Source organism: Cryptomeria japonica, chromosome 10 (assembly GCF_030272615.1).
Source record: "Cryptomeria japonica chromosome 10, Sugi_1.0, whole genome shotgun sequence".
Classification (NCBI taxonomy): domain Eukaryota; kingdom Viridiplantae; phylum Streptophyta; class Pinopsida; order Cupressales; family Cupressaceae; genus Cryptomeria; species Cryptomeria japonica.
Window position 1 is genome coordinate 333,679,334 of NC_081414.1, and position 18,166 is coordinate 333,697,499.

The following is an 18,166-nucleotide window of genomic DNA, read 5'->3' on the forward strand; positions in this document are numbered from 1 at the left end:
TTGAATGCATAGACAGCAGTGCTAACTGCATCTCTCCAATACACTTGTGGTAGATTTGCTTCAGATAACATACTTCTTGCTGCATCCAAGATAGTTCTATTTTTCCTTTCAACAACTCCATTCTGTTGTGGTGTCCGAGGTGCTTATAATTGTCTTCTGATTCCATTCACTTCACAAAATGTATTAAAGTCCTTAGATGTGAATTATCCTCCTTGATCTGATCTTAAACATTTGATTTTCTTACCAGTTTCATTCTCAACCATTGCTTTGAACAGTTTGAATTTTCCAAGTGCTTCTGATTTTTCTTTGAGAAAAGTAACCCAACACATTCTAGAATAATCATCAATAATTAGCATGAAATATCTATCACCTTGTAAGCTTTTAGTTCTTGCTGGACCACATAAATCAATGTGAATCAAATCAAGAGCATTATTGGATTTGTCTGGAATACTTTTGAAACTAGCTCTAACTTGTTTTCCAAATTGACATTCCTTACAAATTATATTCTGAGGTTTCACAATTCTATGTAGATCTCTAATTGCCTTAGAAGTACTGATTTTTACCATGCAATCAAAGTTTACATGACATAATCTCTTATGCCATAACCAAATTTCATCTATATGTGCAATCAAGCATGCCTTTTCACTGTTATTCAAATGAAAGATATTACCTCTAGTCTAATTACCAGTTGCAATTTCCAAACCAGTTCTATTCATGATTTTGCATTTTCCATTTTTAAATTGTAACTGAAATCCCTTCTCAACTAATTGACCAACACTTAAAAGATTATGCTTTAATCCTTTAACATAATAGACATTGTCAGTGTTATGCTTACCATCAAGAGACATTGAACCCTTACCTTTGATTGAATAGGCTTTGTCATCTCCAAATCTTACTAAACCTCCATTGTATTCTTGAAAGTTCAAGAATTTACCTTTGTCTCCTATCATGTGATGTAAGCATCCAGAGTCAATGATCCATTCATCATTTACTTCAACTTTAGCTGCTAGGGCTTGTTCTACCAACTGAGTAGTAGGTGTTGGTTGATCTTCTATTATAGCAACAAAAATCCATCCATTGTCTACTGGATCCTCATCAGAATCATCAGTCACACCTTCATCAGCAATGTAACAAGATTTGTCTTTGTTCTTCTTAAATCTGTATCTCTGATATTCAGGATTAGGCTTGTATGTTCTTCTAGCTTCTTCTCTTAGTCTAGCATGTCTATCAGGGCATCTCAAAGCCATATGACCAATTGTATTGCAGTTGAAACGTTTAAAGGGTGCTTTACCTTCATACTTACTTCCAACTGGACCTTTTGGCATTTTCCTTGCAAATAGTGCTTCAAGTTCTTCAAGCTCTTCATTCTCCTTCCTAGTTTCTTCAAGTTCTCTTGCATAAAAGGCTTCCTAGTCTGATTTGTCAAATGATGGAGCAGATGATGTTGATGCTTTAAAGGCCAAATCTATCTTTATAGTAGCAATAGGACCAAATTCCTCAATTTCAAAGGCTGAAAGTTTTCCAATCAATGTATCCCTAGTTACTGATGTATTAGGCATTCTTCTCAACTCATTTATAGCAGTAACCTTCATTTTATATGCCAGTGGCAAACCTCTTAATATTTTTGAAACAATTTCATCCTCACTCAAGGTTCCTCCACAACATTTAATACACAAAACAATTTCATTTACTCTTTCCATAAAAGCAGAAATTCTTTCATCTTCTTCCATTTTTAGATGTTCATACCTAACTCGGAAGCTTTCAAGTTTTGCAATCTTGACTGTGGAATCTCCTTCATTTAGTGTTTCCAAATGATCCCAAATAGCTTTATCAGTAGACCTATCTGATAATGCGCTCAAAAATGCTTCTCTTGCTTTGCAATCATTCTCCTCATCTTTAGCTAAGCTAGTTGGAGTAGTATGACCAGCTACAGTAGTAGTATAACCATTATTTGTAACTTCCCAGATGTCTTTACCAATGCAATTCAGATGTGTCTCCATCCTGATCTTCCATATCCCATAGTTGGTTCCATCAAGTTTAGAAATGTCCTTCCTGAAATAATTAGTAGACATTGGATCTCCTCAAGTTGTTAAACTTCTGCAAAAGAGGACTAAGCTCTGATACCAGTTGTTAGGTCTCGGAGACAACTGAGAGGGTGGGGTGAATCAGTTGTCTAATAAATTCAAACCAAAAACCATTTAACCAACTTAATGCTTAATACCAGTAAACCAATTAAGTATGCTCATAGACAGTGTTAACAGTAAATTGCTATACTGGTAAAGATTAATGCATGAAACATAAACATAAAGTCATCCACAATGCATAACACCAATATTTGTACGTGGAAACCCTGTAAGGGGAAAAACCACGATGGGAAACCTTACCCACAATCAGATGATACTACTGCAGATAGTAAGTGTACATAAATGGGGTCTGCACATGCAGAAAGGCCAATAGCCTAAAGCTCACTGCTCAATCACAAAATGGGAGTCACACTGACTACAGTTGTATGGTTAAATCCAATAAGAATGTACTTTACAAAATAGCATCTTCAAATGCTAGATTCAGTACTGGTGTAATGCTGATATGCTTCTACAAAAACCTAGCTTCACCTTCAAATGATGTCTTTATGTATACCTCTACTTAATCTCACATATACCTTCTCACAATTCTTCTTCACATTCCACATTCGATCTTACAAATAAGATCTTACATTTATACCATACCTTAAGACCAATTTTAGTAGGTCGGCTCTACAAGATATTACAATAAAAATATTTTACAAATAATATAATATCCGATGCAATAACCGATTGAACAAGTCGGCTTAATCCATTTACAACAATAATAAATCATCTCTATAGCGTGCCATGCTGATCTGAAAAAGATAAGCCTGTCGGTGTAACCCTAGATAACCCTGGACCTATTTGCCGGTAAAAGCAAATATGCAGATATGAATATACCAATGATTAATTCTTCAAAACAAAGTATCCACACGATGTCTTCGACATTACCAAGTGTCTTCCATATCATTCCAAGTTCTGGTGAACATTATATCCTGCCGGTGAACCATATACCAGTAACTGTGCAATAGTTACTTGCTTGCCAGTGAATGTTGCTGGAATCTCCAAAGTGCTAGTGTTTCAGTAGGTGTTGACATCAATGACAAAACCATACCAAAATACCAACAAATGATCTGGTAAACAAGCTAAGACAAGAGATTAGTACAACATAGAATGAGATGCAGGATATCACTATGAGATTTTGTAAAGAAATTGAAGATAGAAAGAAGAATGAAGAAGACTTGGTCAGAAGACTAAATGATGTTGGAAATGAAAACACAAGACTTATTCATGAAAATGATATGTTGAAGATAGATCTAATGCACACACAAAATGATAGAACTAAACTCATAAGATAGAAAGGAATCTTGGAAAGTGAACTAATTGCTGCAAATCATCACAAAGAAAAATTCAAGAAAAGTTCAAAAGGACTTGGTGACATCCTGAAAAATCAGAAACCTAATGGTGATACAAATGGTCTTGGCTTTGAAGTTGGTGAAAGCTCTGGTACTGCAAACAATCATGATCATAGCAAACCGGTAAGACAACCTACTGCTTACAAGTTTAATGGCAAATGCTTTAACTATAACAAGTATGGTCATAGAGAAAATCAGTGTAGATCTAGAAATTATCAGAACACTAATACACCCATCGGTCAATGTTCTAAATGCAACAAAGTTGGTCATAATTTAGAAAATTGCAGAATGAATGTGAGATGTTATGTTTGTGGAAGATTTGGGCACTTGTCTAATCAATTCAGAACACATACCGGCATAGGATATGGGAAAGCTATTCAGAAGAACAATGTGACAACAAGATTGGACATATTGCTAAATTTTGTAGAAGTAAGGCATCACCGGCAAATAACAAAGGTCCTAGTTTGAAAGGAAAAGAAAAAGTTGAAGCGGTAAAGCAAGAATTCTCAAAACAATGGATCAGAAAGTTAGATCAGAATGTTGATGTGATTACTCCTCCACCGGCAGGAGACTCTTCATCTAACTGAAGAAAATTCCTTTGGGGGTTTAGCAACAAAATGAAAAATATGTTATTATTCCCTCGGTTGATGGTGAGAAGTTGAAATTACTTCTATACCGGCGGATGACTTAAGTTGTGACTTAACCGGCAAGCATTAAATGTGGTAGTTTGCGAAATTAACATTATAAAGAAAGTGTTTTGGCTCCTTTTTCATTCACCGAGCATTCAAATCTTTGAGAGCGCAAAAATTCCCGAGCGAAGGTACTCCAAGCAAAGAAGTGAAGCAATCCATCAAAGCATTCATCCTTAAGGCAGATTGAGGTAGTTATAGCTATGGCATCTTCATCCACTCCTAAATTTATTGCAAACCCTATTGTTGTTGAAGTTGTTAAGTGACCTAGACCCGTTTTTCAGCTAGTTCTCGAAATTGCTAAGAAAGATGATAGCATAGGTGTATTCTCTCAAATCCCTAAAGGAGTAGTATATGTTGGAGACCCTAGAATGTATATACATTGTCATATTGATGAACTAGGTGATGATGAAATTAAAAATATGTGAGATTGTAATTTGTGATGAATCCGGAAATGTCAAACCTGAACATAAGATAGTAGAAACCCTAGGTTTCACTGAAATACTTAGTATCCCAGATTTCCCCAAGTATATCATAAGGATTGTGTTAAGAAAAGTACATGGTGAATTCTTCTGGTTAGACTCTATTCATAAAATCACAAAAGAAGCAGTAAAAGTTGTAACAAGGTTACCCTCCACCGGCAACAGACCTGACAAAACTAAGAAGGTCTCAAATGACTTAGTGGCAAACCTAACCGGTGCAACATTTGATAAGAGATCTCTAAGGGTAAATGATGTGAAGGATACAAATATCAGATTTATCAGTATGATCTTAGGTTATAAGGCTACACGTGCAAATAGGTTAAACTCAGTTTCTAGCCTATGTATTAAGAGTGCCTATGATATGGTAAATGATAATGCAAGAATAGACATATGTGAATGGCTCAAAGATGAGTTGATAGAAAATTTGGGTAAGATCAAAAGAGACAAAAAGGGGACATTCAGATTTGGAAACTTACTTGTTTGTTTGATGCTATACATAACCAAACAAGTACTTGGTATTGGTGCTAGAGATTTTGGATTTTATATACCGGTAGGAAAACAACTATCAGAACTATTAAACAATATGGGAGAGAGCAGGGAGAAAAGCATAAATGAGTATTTTCAAGCATTTAAGGCTCAAATAAAGAACAGAGTAAGACTATCACAAGCTATTGTGGATAAGTATCAAAAGGAAATTTGTTTTGTGATCAAGAAAGATGAAATTTGGATGGAGGCAATTATCCCTAGAACCATCTGGGTAATTGAAATGGGTTATGAGACAGATGATAACATCATAGAAACTTATGCAAAAGCCCTCCTCAAAGCTCCTAAGGAACAGGAAGAAAAAGTATTTGGTAGTGCAGAAACAATTGAGAGCACTATACAATCAAGGAAAAGAGTTAAGAAGGTAGAAGCAACCATTAGAAAAGGAACCCGACAGGAAAAGGAAATCAAGGAAGCTGTGCTAAAACAAACTGGTATAACTGAAAGTGAGTTGGAAGCACTTCAACCGGAAACTCACCTTTCATCGATTGGATCTTCTTCAGAAAGTGACATACCTGGTGTATTCAAGAGAGTTGAGAGGAAAAGAAAACCCTCACCGGCACCTTCTCCTACACCAAAAAGGACAAGACAAAAGCAACAGGCAGTAAGGCCTCCAGCAAAGAAGATGACTCCCAAGAAGAAGGTGAAACAAACTATTGCCCCCATTGACAAACTTCTTAGCAAAATTACAGAGGATGGTAAGTTGAAGAACATCAATAAAATGTAGAATACACTATCAGCTGATGATAAGGAAAGTATAGAGAACAATGTAATTCTACACTTAGATATATACAAGAAATTTTGATGCAAATTGTTGATGAAATTCCAAATGACTTGTATAGGAGATTAGAAGCTAGAAGATTATCTATTGTTAAACTAGATAAAAAGATTAAAATTGAAAAATTATTGGCAGTGCATCCAATTAACTCACCTGATGAAATAGACAAATTAATTAGTGAGGCTAACCAGACAGTATTCTCTACTGCTCATCGACATGTAGCATTAATGGTTGGCAAAGTAACTGAAGTATCTGAGGAAACAACTGATGGATGGGATATTTCTTTGTGGAAAAAGAAAAAGAGGAAGAATTACTCAGACCTAAAACTATCAGAGTATATCAAAAGGACAAAGATAAGGGTAAAGGCAAGGTAGGTGGACCACCAAGTTTAAAAATAACTAACAATATTGCCCCCACCTCCTTCAGATACTCCACCAGTAGACACTACTGCAAATCAATCAACCACTAAGAGTATGGAGACTCCAGAAGAAGATACAAACCCTGAATCAGAAATTCTATATATTGTAAATGTAGATACTCAGGAAGTTAATGTTGTGGTTGACAGAGAGACCACTGAGGATAAGGAGAAAGATGTGACCACTGAGTCATCGGCTAGAGAGGTTGAGTTAAACACATAAAAACCTACATAGACAAAGTAACCAACAGAGGATACCACTGAGAAACTGGTAGATATAACAGACAAACCATCTGAAGAACCGGCTAAACAAAGTTTAGAGGCACAAACTGAGGAATGGGCAACTAAAAGCTCAGAGAAACTGTCTGAGACACATTTGGAGAAACCCAAACTGGTACAGGTTGAAGCACAGGTACAGACAGAGATAGTACCACCCGGCCAAACTGAAAAGCCTAAAATTTTGTTTGTGGAAATGCAAACTCAGACAAACCTACCAGAGGTCAAACAAAGCAAGGAAATAACTACAACCGGTAGCATGGCTATTGTAAAAACTATTGGACAAACATCTAGTACAGCTATGACAGAATTCAGACCTACTAATGTGATAGAGGTCTTATTAGATTCAATAAAGAAGATCATGGAATGCAATACGCAAGCCTATAAGGCTATTGATGATACTATACCAATTCTTAAATTGATAACACCAAAGTGCAGTGTTGAGAATAAAGATTCATTAGGTCAACTAGACACATTGTCTAAGTTTATCACTGGCAATCTAGTAACTCTTGATCAAATAAATGAGGATACATTTAAGGAGAGAATGATAAAAGAAAAAGAGAAATTATCTGAGGATATTGTAAAGAAAAACAAGGAAGAAATGGATACCCTCTTACCGGAACTTGGAGAAATAATCTATGACTTTAAGAAACTGTACAGGGATACTTGCAAAACAAATGTCTTAACAAAGGATCTTGACAAGGAGATTAGAAAAGCTCAAGAGAAAATAAATAATATTGCTAACAATTTGATTGGAACATCAGATTCATTTTTGGAATTGGAAAAGAAAATTGCAGAGCAGGAAGAGAAAATCAAGAAATTGGAGAAAGACAAATAGGGAATAAAGGATAAGGCAAAGGACTTAAAATGCAGACTTGGTCCAAGATTAGAGTATCTTATTTCCTTGAGAAAAGAAATATCTGAGGCTCTGGTTCCCAGATTGAAGAAACCGGAAGAGAAAATGCACATACTCACTGGTACAGTATAGAGAACACAAGAGGCAATAAAAGACTACAAAACATTCAGCAATGGCATAAATTTAGTTTTGACAGATATCTTTCAAATTGTAACCCACCGGTTACAAGAATCCAGGCAAGACTCCACTGATAGTGAATGACAACCTTTGTCATTGATGTCAAAGGGGGAGTAGTGGGATGAGAAAATGGTCAGAAGGAAGGGACTTCATCTGCTCAAGGGGAGCATACAGTTTTGGCAAGACAATTTTGGCAGACTATTTTTGGATATCATTTTGGACACTTTTTCTTTTTTTTCTCATGAGTGTTGCCATCAATGCCAAAGGGGGAGATTGTTGGCAAATTCACACTCCAATGAGAAATTGTAGGTGATTGAAGGTTTTGTCATTGATGGCAACCTTGCAATCATATGATACTGGCAAGACAGGATACCGGCACACAAAACACTGACATTAAAAGGAAGGATACCAGCACCTTGGCCGATGAGAATTTTGTTTATAATGTATTTTGTAATTAATTGTAAAATCATTGTAAGCCAACATGGCGAGCTATAATATGACTCATTTATGTATGAGATCATTTTGTAATAGAAAGTGTGTGTGATAGGATGCGAGATAAGCAGACCTACTATGTTCATTATAGGTTAAGGGTTTATGTATGTAGCAAAGATTAAACCGGTACTGGATCTGGCATAGCAGATGCTAATCTGAAGCAGTACAAGACATTGGATTAATATAATCCACTTTTGTAAGTCAGTGTGACTTCTTTTGTAATTGAGCAGTGAGATCTAGGCACCTGGCCTTCCTGCATGTGCAGGCCCCTATTGTAAGAGTAATATTCCCTTATTGGCTAGTAAGCAAATATTGTGGGTCACAAATCCCACTGAGGTTTTTCCCACACCAGGTTTCCTTGTTAAAATACTATGTTATGGTGTGCTTCTCATGTGGTTGTTGTTATTCTTGTTTACTGCATTATTTCTTGTTTACCGATACATAGTTTTAATATGCTTTTCATGTTTTAAGTCAAGTAAATTTATAAACCGGTTAGATACTGATTCACCTCCCCCCCCCCCCCCTCTCAGTATCTTTGGGAATCCTAACAAGGTCAAGCAATTTCACCAGTTTTAGCAAAGCAATTCAGAAGATTAATGCTACATGCTATGCATGTAATGAAGTTGGACATATTGCTAAGTTTTGTAGAAGAAGAAATCCATCAGTTAGTAATGGAGGATCAAATGGGAAAGAAAAAGAGAAGGTTAGTGAAATCCAGCAAGATCATACTCAAAGATGGATTAGGAAGATTGAAGAACAATCATCAGATGGGAATGTCCTGGTTACTTATCCGGTAGAAGAGGTTGCTCCTGCACCGGCAAGAAGCTCAACTAGTAACTAAGGTAGATGCCTTAGGGGTAGGCAAAATTCATGAAGATGCTACATATTCCCTGGGAAGAGGTTCTGAAAGATGTTCCAGATATTGGAAAGGATTATCTGACATGGATATGTTCTGAGCAAGATCCAGTATCTTTCGTCGACAGTCATTTATGTCAATGGAAGATTAGGGTTTTTATCAAAGAATTAAAGGTCGAATACACTTCATTCTTAATCACTCTACATTCAGAGCAATTTCAGACCGATTCAAAGCAACTTAGTGCGATCAGAGGCTATTCAGAGGTAATCAAATTTCTTCTTGAGTGATTTTACCAGTGTCTGGAAGAGTTTGTTGAAGGTTTTCACTGAGAGTGATCAAAAGGTATTTATCTTTAAACATGGAAGTGGGATCATCTTCTATTCTTTTTTTTGTTGCAAACCCAACTGTAGTGGAGGTCAAGGACCGCCCCAGGCCAATTTTCAAGCGGTACTGACATGTGGCTACCCTGGAAGACTCTGTTGGAGTGTTTTCTCACGTTTCAAAGGGAGTTGTGTATGTAGAGGCTGTTAGGGCATACATTCACTGTCATATCAAGGACTTGGGAACTTCAAAATGAAGGGAATGTATATGAGTGAGCTAATGGGAGAATCTAGAAAGATCAAACCGACATATAAAAATATTGAAGAACTAGGGTTTACAGACATTCTGGATATTCTGGAGTTTGAGGATGAGATAATCAGATATGTACTGAGCCAAGTACATGGGGAATTCATATGGCTGGATAGACCTTACAAAATCACCAAGGAAGCCATCCGAGCAATTAGTGGTTTGCCATCAGTAGGGAAAAACCCAGACAAGAAAGTTTCAAATGACTTCATGAGGAAGATCACTAGCACTACATCTGACAAAAGATCCATGAAAGTGAGTACTATCACCGACGCAAACATCAAATTTGGTAGAATGATTATCGCAGATAAGGTAACTCAGTCAAACCGACTGAATTTTGTTTCAAGTTCATGTATTTTGGATGCATAAAAAATGATGAGAGATAATGTAAAGTTAGATCTATGCGGTTGAATGCTTGATGAGTTGTTAATCAGCTTAGGAAAGATTAAGGGTGAGAAGAAGGGAACTTTCAAGTATGGGAACTTGTTATTCTGCTTGATGTTATATTTTTTGAATGATTCACCTGGTTCTAGTAAGAGGCAATGGGCTTTTGACATTCCAGTAGGAAGACAATTGAAGCAATCAATTGCTGCATTAGGAAGCCAGAGAGATGATAAGATATGGGATTATTTTAAGGCATTTCAAAAATATATGAGGTCTAGAATAAGGGTACCTAAGCATATAGTAGAAAAATACTCTACCGACATATGTTTCATGATAAATAAGGATGAGACTCTCATGGAATCACTTAAGCCCCAAAAGATTTGGATTGAAGAAATGGGATATGAGGTAGATGCACAGATTCTTGATGCCTACGCAAAAATGCTAATTGATGCACCAATAGATGAGGTAGAGAATCCCTATGGTACTGCACAACAGAAGACTCAAGAGGTTGAAATAGAGTTCAACTGGAAGAAAAGGGAGAAACGAGAAGGAAAAGCAAGTAAATTTGTATAGAAGGTCTCAAAGGACATAAAGGCACTAATTGATGTTTTCCCAGAGAAAGGTAGAAAGAGGAATGATCTAGAAGTTCATATTGAACCTGTTACTGCAAAATTTGAATCAGAGGATGACACACTGTTATCATTTAAGAGGGTTGTTAGGAAGAAATCGGAAGAAACTAAGGTGGAAGCAAAGAAGAAACTAGTTAGGAAGGTCACAATCAAGCTACCGACACAAAAGCAAGCACCTATAGCTGCATCTGGTACTCCCAAGAGGAAGAAGAAGAGTGACATTGACATAGCACTTGAAACTCATAATGTAACTATCATACCACCTAAAACTTGTGCAGAAATTGTAGATGAAATCACTAAAGTTTTCTTCTTCAAGAATGTTAAATTTTATTATAAAAACTTAGAGGATGATGAACAGAGAGAGGTAGAAGAAGAAGTCCTATTATTCTTGGATATCTATAAGAAATCCTTAATAGAGATAGAAAATCAAATATTGACTGAGTTATATAACATGTCAGAGGCTAGAAGATTATCTACTATGCAAGAAGATAAACACATTAAAATGCAAGAACTATTAGTTATCTGTGTTACTATAGCTCTAGATGAAATGGAAAAGACAATTGAGGCGATAGACATAAAAGTTTTCAATAGCAAACATAGGATAACTAGTCTGATGCTAGGGAGAGAGTGAAATAATAAAAAAAACTCAAAAGGCATGGATTAAATTTTTGGGAGAAAACAGAGGATTCTTTACTTCACCGAAAACCAAGACAGACACTGTAGATACACCAGTTGAAGGAAAAGGAAAGGAGATTATGGGCACTTTACCATCAATTTTGAAAAATATTAAGATAGTGGAAATTGAGCCACCAGTAAATACAGATGTATAGACAAATACTGAGATACTGGTTAATATTGAGAACGAACAAGCTAACATTGTACATGATACTAATATTGAGGACAATTATCCTCCAGATACAAATGTACAGGTTGAGGATATTGTTCCTACAGAGGAACTGATAGTTACACATACTGTACCAAGTAGTGAAGCCACTGGTGCAAGTGAGGAGGTAATAAAGGATAAATCATAAGAGGACAAAACAAGGAAATCCGACAGGGTACTAGTTGTTGGCCCATCATTATTGTCAATTGACACTTCTCAGGTAGAAAAGAAAACCATCATAGAGATGAGTCCCACTGAACTGATGAAGGAGGGAACCACATACAAGGAGATTATAGATCAATGAATCACTATTCTACACAGATTGGTCCTAGAGTGTAAGATTGAAAATGAAGTGAGCCCTTCCGGCAAGCTTAAGGTAATCACTAAGCACATATCAAAATATTTTCAATCCTTACAACAAATCTCTAACCGACAAGCACTAGAAAGATTTACTCAGGCTAAGAGAGCCACTTTTGATCAGGTAATTGAAATAGAGAAGAAAAAGATTGAGGAGAAGCTAATCCTAATAGAAAATTTTTTGAAACAATGTACAAATATATATAGGGTATGTTGCAATACTGAAATAGTTACAGCAAATGTAGATAAAAAGATAAAAGAGATTCAGGAGAAAATTGCAAGTATTGCTAACTCTTTTGATGGATTAATTTCATTGACAACATCAATTGATGGTCAAGTTTTGATTTTGGAGAATCAAATTTCTGCTCTTGAAAAGGAAAGAGACAAAATAATTTGAAGAGACAGAATTCTGAGAGGCTTGGTGAATCCAAGATTGGATTCACTCTGTGTACATAAGAAAGAATGCATGGATATGATGGGAAAGCCCACACCGGCAGAGGTAAATGCAAAAAAATCTTTTACACATTTATTGAGTGGACTTGTATCTATTTCTGGCACATTCAAAATAGGTTGGGATACTTATGTGGAGTTACTTGAGAAAGCTTATCCGGAAATTTTGAAATTGGTCAAGCTTTGGTAAGACATTCTTGGGGATATTCATTGTACAGTTCTTATTCTTTGACATTGTTTTTAGAATTCCTAATGGCATTGATGTCAAAGGGGGAGTAGTATAGATGTGAAAAATAATAAAAGAGTTGCATACATTAGGAGGGATTACAGAGTTTTTGAGTTTTTGGAGATATGGAGTATTTTGCTTATTCAACTCAGAGGGAGCAAGGTAGGATGAAACCTTGACCACTTTTCACATGAGTGTTGCCATCAATTCCAAAGGGGGAGATTGTTGGCAATTGACACTCTATTGGTTGGTTTCACTATGTTGTCATTGATGGCAACATGATTTTGTGTTCCGGCTTCATGTTTTGATTATATGGTATACCGGCAGGCACTTCACAGATTCTACATTGGCACAGGTATCGGTAGATTAGAAAGATTTTTTTGGTCACCGACAATGTATGTCGACATGGTATAGTAAAGGTTATTGGTATTGGAGTCCGACACATCTTGGATCCGGCATAGACAACTTGTTTTAAAGTTTATACATTTATGTTATCGGTCGACATGTAATCTGATATTGTATATATCTTGGTAAGCCAACATAAGGCATAAAAGTTGTATAGGGTATATAGGGCAGCTTGATTAGATCATTTTGATATATAGGGAGATAGACATGAGATAGGAGATTATGGGTATGCGAATGCAATATGATGCGAAATATATCAGAGAGATTATGTATGTGAGGAATTTATTGTAAGGGTTATTCTGATAAAGGGGTTTAGGGTTTCTAACCGGAATAGACAGAGCTTAAACTAGAACTGTATTCTGGCATAGAAGATGCTATCTTAGCAGTTCACATTTCTTTGGATTGTTGTCTAGAATTTTATGTAGTCAGTGAGGCTCCTATTGTGATTAAGCAGTGTGCTCTAGGTTGTAAGCCTTCCTGCAAGTGCAGGCCCATCATATTTTGTAATATCTCTTCATATGGCCAGTGGATTGATATTGTGGGTCACAAATCCCACCGTGGTTTTTCCTCTTTGAGGTTTTCCACATATAAATTTGTGTTATGATTCTCATTTATGTGATTGGCTTATTAGTTTTTGTACTTCTTTCAATTTTGTTTATACCGGTATACCGGTTGGTGTATGAATATTTTGTTAAGGCTAAAATCTACTATTCTGGTATAACACTGATTCACCCCCCGTCTCAGTGTTATTGGTTTCCAACAACAATCAACTTCATTAATGGTTTTGATAATGATTTAATCATATTTGTTTTGATTCGCATTCATGATCAATTTATGTGGATGGATCGACCACATAAAATAACCAAGGAAGTCATCCATACAGTAACCGAAGTTTGCTCAACCGGTGAAGTACCCTTACTAAGATCGGTACCAAAGAATGATGTGGAGAAGTTGATAGGATCAAAATGGAATGGTAGATCCATGACAATAAACAACATCAATGATCCAGCTGTGAAATATTCATCTATGGTGATCAGGTATAGGATTTACTATTCAAGCAAAATGAATAGTATACCGAAAGCAGCTATTTATACTGCCTACCAGATGGTAAAAGAGAATGTTGAATATGATTTGGTAGAGGCACTAAGAAGTCAATTGATGGTGAATCTAGAAGCTGTGAAGAAATACAAGAAGTTGAGATTCAAATTTGGTTAATTGATTTTAGGTTTATTCTTCTATTTTCAAAACTATTTCCTTGGTATTGGAGACGTTCAATGGATTGAAGGTACCATTGCACTACTAAAAATGAAGAACAACATCAGGATGCTGAAGGGAAAGTTTGATAATATTTCTTGGGGTTAATTCAAGGAGTTTCAAAAGAAAATGCATTCTAGAGAGTGTATACTGGCAGAAGTGGTCAACTGGTATGAGAAAACAATCTTTCATACTGGATATAGATACCTGTATGATGGAAGTAGTTATGCATTGCTTATGCTAACCATTTGTTAGAGAAACCGACATATACCATTGTAGAGAGATTTGGGACATACAAAGAAAAATCACTACAAGTCCACTCTGAATTCTAGAGACCAGTGATTGCAAAGAAGATAAGGAAGGAGGTAGAAGCATTCGCTAAGCAGGAAGGATTTACAAAAGAGCAGATAGAAGCAACTAGGGCAAAGCATGCAATAGAGAAAGGTGAAGCATCTAGTGTACCTATCGGTACCCCTACCAGTACCCTTACCCATAAGACTAGAGCTGCAAAAGCCAAAGCAACAGAAAAGAAGATGGAAGAAGAGATCACAAAGAAAACGGTTGAATCACAAAGAGGTAAACCATCTGAAATTTAGTTCCAGTGAAAGAAGAAAATTGTTGATCCACCTGCTGCACCAGTACAAACCAGAAAGAGGAAGAAGCAACAAGCCCACAAACCAGCAAATGATGAAGAGGATACTAAATCAGATGAGGATAAAAGAGCACTTAGAGAAAGTGTTAATAAGCCTAAGCAAACCGGTAAGGGCAAATAACCTAAGAAACCATTTACATTAGAAGACACTTTCAATAGGATGGTTCAAATAATTAAGGATTATGGGATATACAAAGGTTTGAACACATTGTTTATTCATTTATCTTAAAGTCAACAAAGGGAAATTGAAGATGCAGTCATCTTTAGTATGAATAAATTTAGTAGAGCCCTCATTGAGCTACAAGGGAAGATACCAAATTCTTTGTATAATCGTATTGATGTAAGGTGGTAGTCTGCCATTATCCAAGACAAATAATTCATTGATTATATCTTTAAACACCTGCAACCAGAAGAAAGTGAAGAGGAAATTAAACAAATAAGGGTTAATGCAAAAGCATCATTTAGATCCAAAAAGAGATTAACAAGAATGTTAATAGGAGAGACCGAATCAGTCCAGAAGGAAACTAAGATGTTAATCAAGAAGGCTTTAGGTCTCATCCTAGATGAAGAAGAGGAAAAACAAATTGAGGAAGATAGTTCTAAAAAGCTAAAGGTAGAAGAACTTCCTAAAGGTGTTAAGATCATATATTTTGAACTGGATGACAAGTATATGTATGATGATCCTATTGATACTGAACTAATATTCATTCCTAATTATAACACCAGAGACAATGTTGATACTACTATTGGTAATATAGATGTATTTGATGTTGATGTTCATATGTTTGAACAACATGAGAAGTAAGAGGAAAAAGTGGAGAAGAAAACTGAAGTAAAGAGCTCTGATGAGCCACCGGTGAACACACAACCTAATAAAAATCAAAACCCATCGGTAAGTATAAATGTAGATATTGATGACAGTCAAAAGGAAAATATTGATGAAAATAAGGATGAGGAAGTACCGGTGAATGAAAAAAATGTGGAAACACAACCACCATCGGTCAAGGACACCACTTAAGAAGAGAAGACAGAAGCGAATAAGATAGAGAAGGAGGAAATAGAGAAAGAAAAGGAAGAGAAAAAGGAGACAAAGGAGAAGAAAATAATTGATGATGATGATGACAATATTGGTAATTGACACAATATTGGCTGGTTTCACTATGTTGTCATTGATGGCAACATGGTATTATGTTCTGGCTTCATGTTTTGGTTCTATGGTGTACCGATAGGCACTTCACTGATACTTCACCGGCACCAAAACTGACACCGGTAGGACATAAGGATTTCTTTGGTCACTGACAATGTAGGGCGACATGATTTAGTAAAGGTTATCGATATTGGAGGCCGACATATCTTAGATCTGACATCTGTTAGGTCTCGGAGACAACTGAGAGGGGGGGAGGGGGTGAATTAGTTGTCTAATAAATTCAAACCAAAAACAACTTAACCAACTTAATGCTTAATACCGGTAAACCAGTCTTTTATACCGGTAGACAGTTTTATCAGTTAATTACAATACCAGTAAATATTAATGCATGAAACAAAAAGACAAAGTCATCCACAACACATAACACAAATAGTTGTATGTGGAAACCCTATAAGGGGAAAAACCACGGTGGGAAATCTTACCCACAATCAGATGATACTACTGTAGATAGTATGTGTATACAAATAGGGTCTACACATGTAGAAAGGCCAAATGCCTAGAGCTCACTGCTCAAACACAGAATAGGAGTCACACTGACTACAATTGGATGGTTAAATCCAGTAAGGATGTACTACTCAAATTAGCATCTTTCTATGTTGGATTCAATACCGGTGTAGTTCTGATTGTCTTCACAAAAACCTCCTTCAACCTTCAAATGATGTCTACGTGTATAGCTCTGCTTATTCTCGCATATATCTTCACACAATTCTTTTTTCACATTCCACTTCGATCTTACAAATAAGATCTTACATTTATATCATAACCTAGGACCAATTTTAGTAGGTCGGCTCTAAAGGATATCATAATAAAATCAATTTACAAATAAATTAATGCCCGATGTAATAACCGATTCAACATGTCATCTTGATGCATTTACAACAATAATAAAACATCTCCATAGCATGTAGTGCTCATCTGAGAAATATAAGCCTGTCGGTGTATAACCTAGACCTATTTGTCGGTAACAACAAATATGCAAATATGAATATGCTAATAAAAAAATCTTCAAGACAAGGTGTCCAAACGCTGTCTTCGACATAACCAAGTGTTTTCCATGCCATTCCAAGTGTTGGTGATTATTATATCCTTCTGGTGTACCAGATACTGGTGACTGTACATGAGTCATTTGCTTGTCGATGAATGTTGCTGATTCTCCAAAGTGCTAGAGTTGATAAGGTTTAGTAGGTGTTGACATCAATGACAAAACCATACCAAAATACCAAAATTCTCCCCCTTTGGCATTGATGGCAACACAAGATGGAGAAACCATCAAAGTGCCAAAATAGAAATGCCAAATACCAAAAGCTAACAAAAGCCAGCAATCTCCCAAAAGAGATCATAACTAGAAATCAAAATTCAGATATAAATAATCTTTCCCCAAAGTAACAATCTCTCCCCTTGAGAGTGACATGTGTTTTCCTTGTGTTTTTTCATACCAATCTCTCCCCCTTTGACATCAAATGGCAAAGTAAAAAAAAAATTCAAATACAAAATACCAACCAATTCAGTATACCAACTACTCCCCCTGAGAAGTAGCTTCCTCATCAAAGCTGGAGTAAAAGATTTCTCTATTAATTCTATTGGTTGATGACAAACATCATCTTCCTAAGTCTCTATCGGTGGGGGTATGACCCCAAGCTGATCTCTGAGATATTCAAAAGTCTCCTTAGGCAGAGGTTTAGGGAAAATATCTGTAATCTGCTCTTTAGTATTCACATAAACCAGTTTTATTTCTTTTGCTTCAACATTCTCCCTTAGAAAATTCAGTTTGATAGAAACATGTTTGGTTTTAGAATGTAGTACCAGATTCTTAGATATAACAATTGCTGCAATGTTATCACAATAGATAGTAATAGGTTCCTTGCATTTTACCTTTATATCCTTCAACATTTGCTTAAGCCATAATACTTGTGTATAGTTAGTTGTCACTACAACATATTCTGATTCAATTGTTGATAAAGATGTACAACTTTGTTTCTTACTCAACCAAGAAATTAATCTACTTCCAAGAAAAAATGCTCCATCAGTGTTGTTTTTTCTATCATCCACA

At 36.0% G+C, this 18,166-nt stretch overlaps 1 protein-coding gene across 1 annotated transcript in view; it reads left to right on the top strand.

Moving 5' to 3' along the window:
- Positions 1-15,714, top strand: part of LOC131858966 (uncharacterized) — a 47,554-nt gene extending 31,840 nt beyond the window's left edge. The window contains exons 2-5 of the mRNA XM_059212465.1: positions 6,670-6,797; positions 11,612-11,692; positions 14,590-14,833; positions 15,320-15,714. Of these exons, the coding sequence (XP_059068448.1) occupies positions 6,670-6,797; positions 11,612-11,692; positions 14,590-14,833; positions 15,320-15,714 (848 nt within the window). The remainder of the gene's footprint in view (positions 1-6,669; positions 6,798-11,611; positions 11,693-14,589; positions 14,834-15,319) is intronic.
- Positions 15,715-18,166: the final 2,452 nt, after the last annotated feature.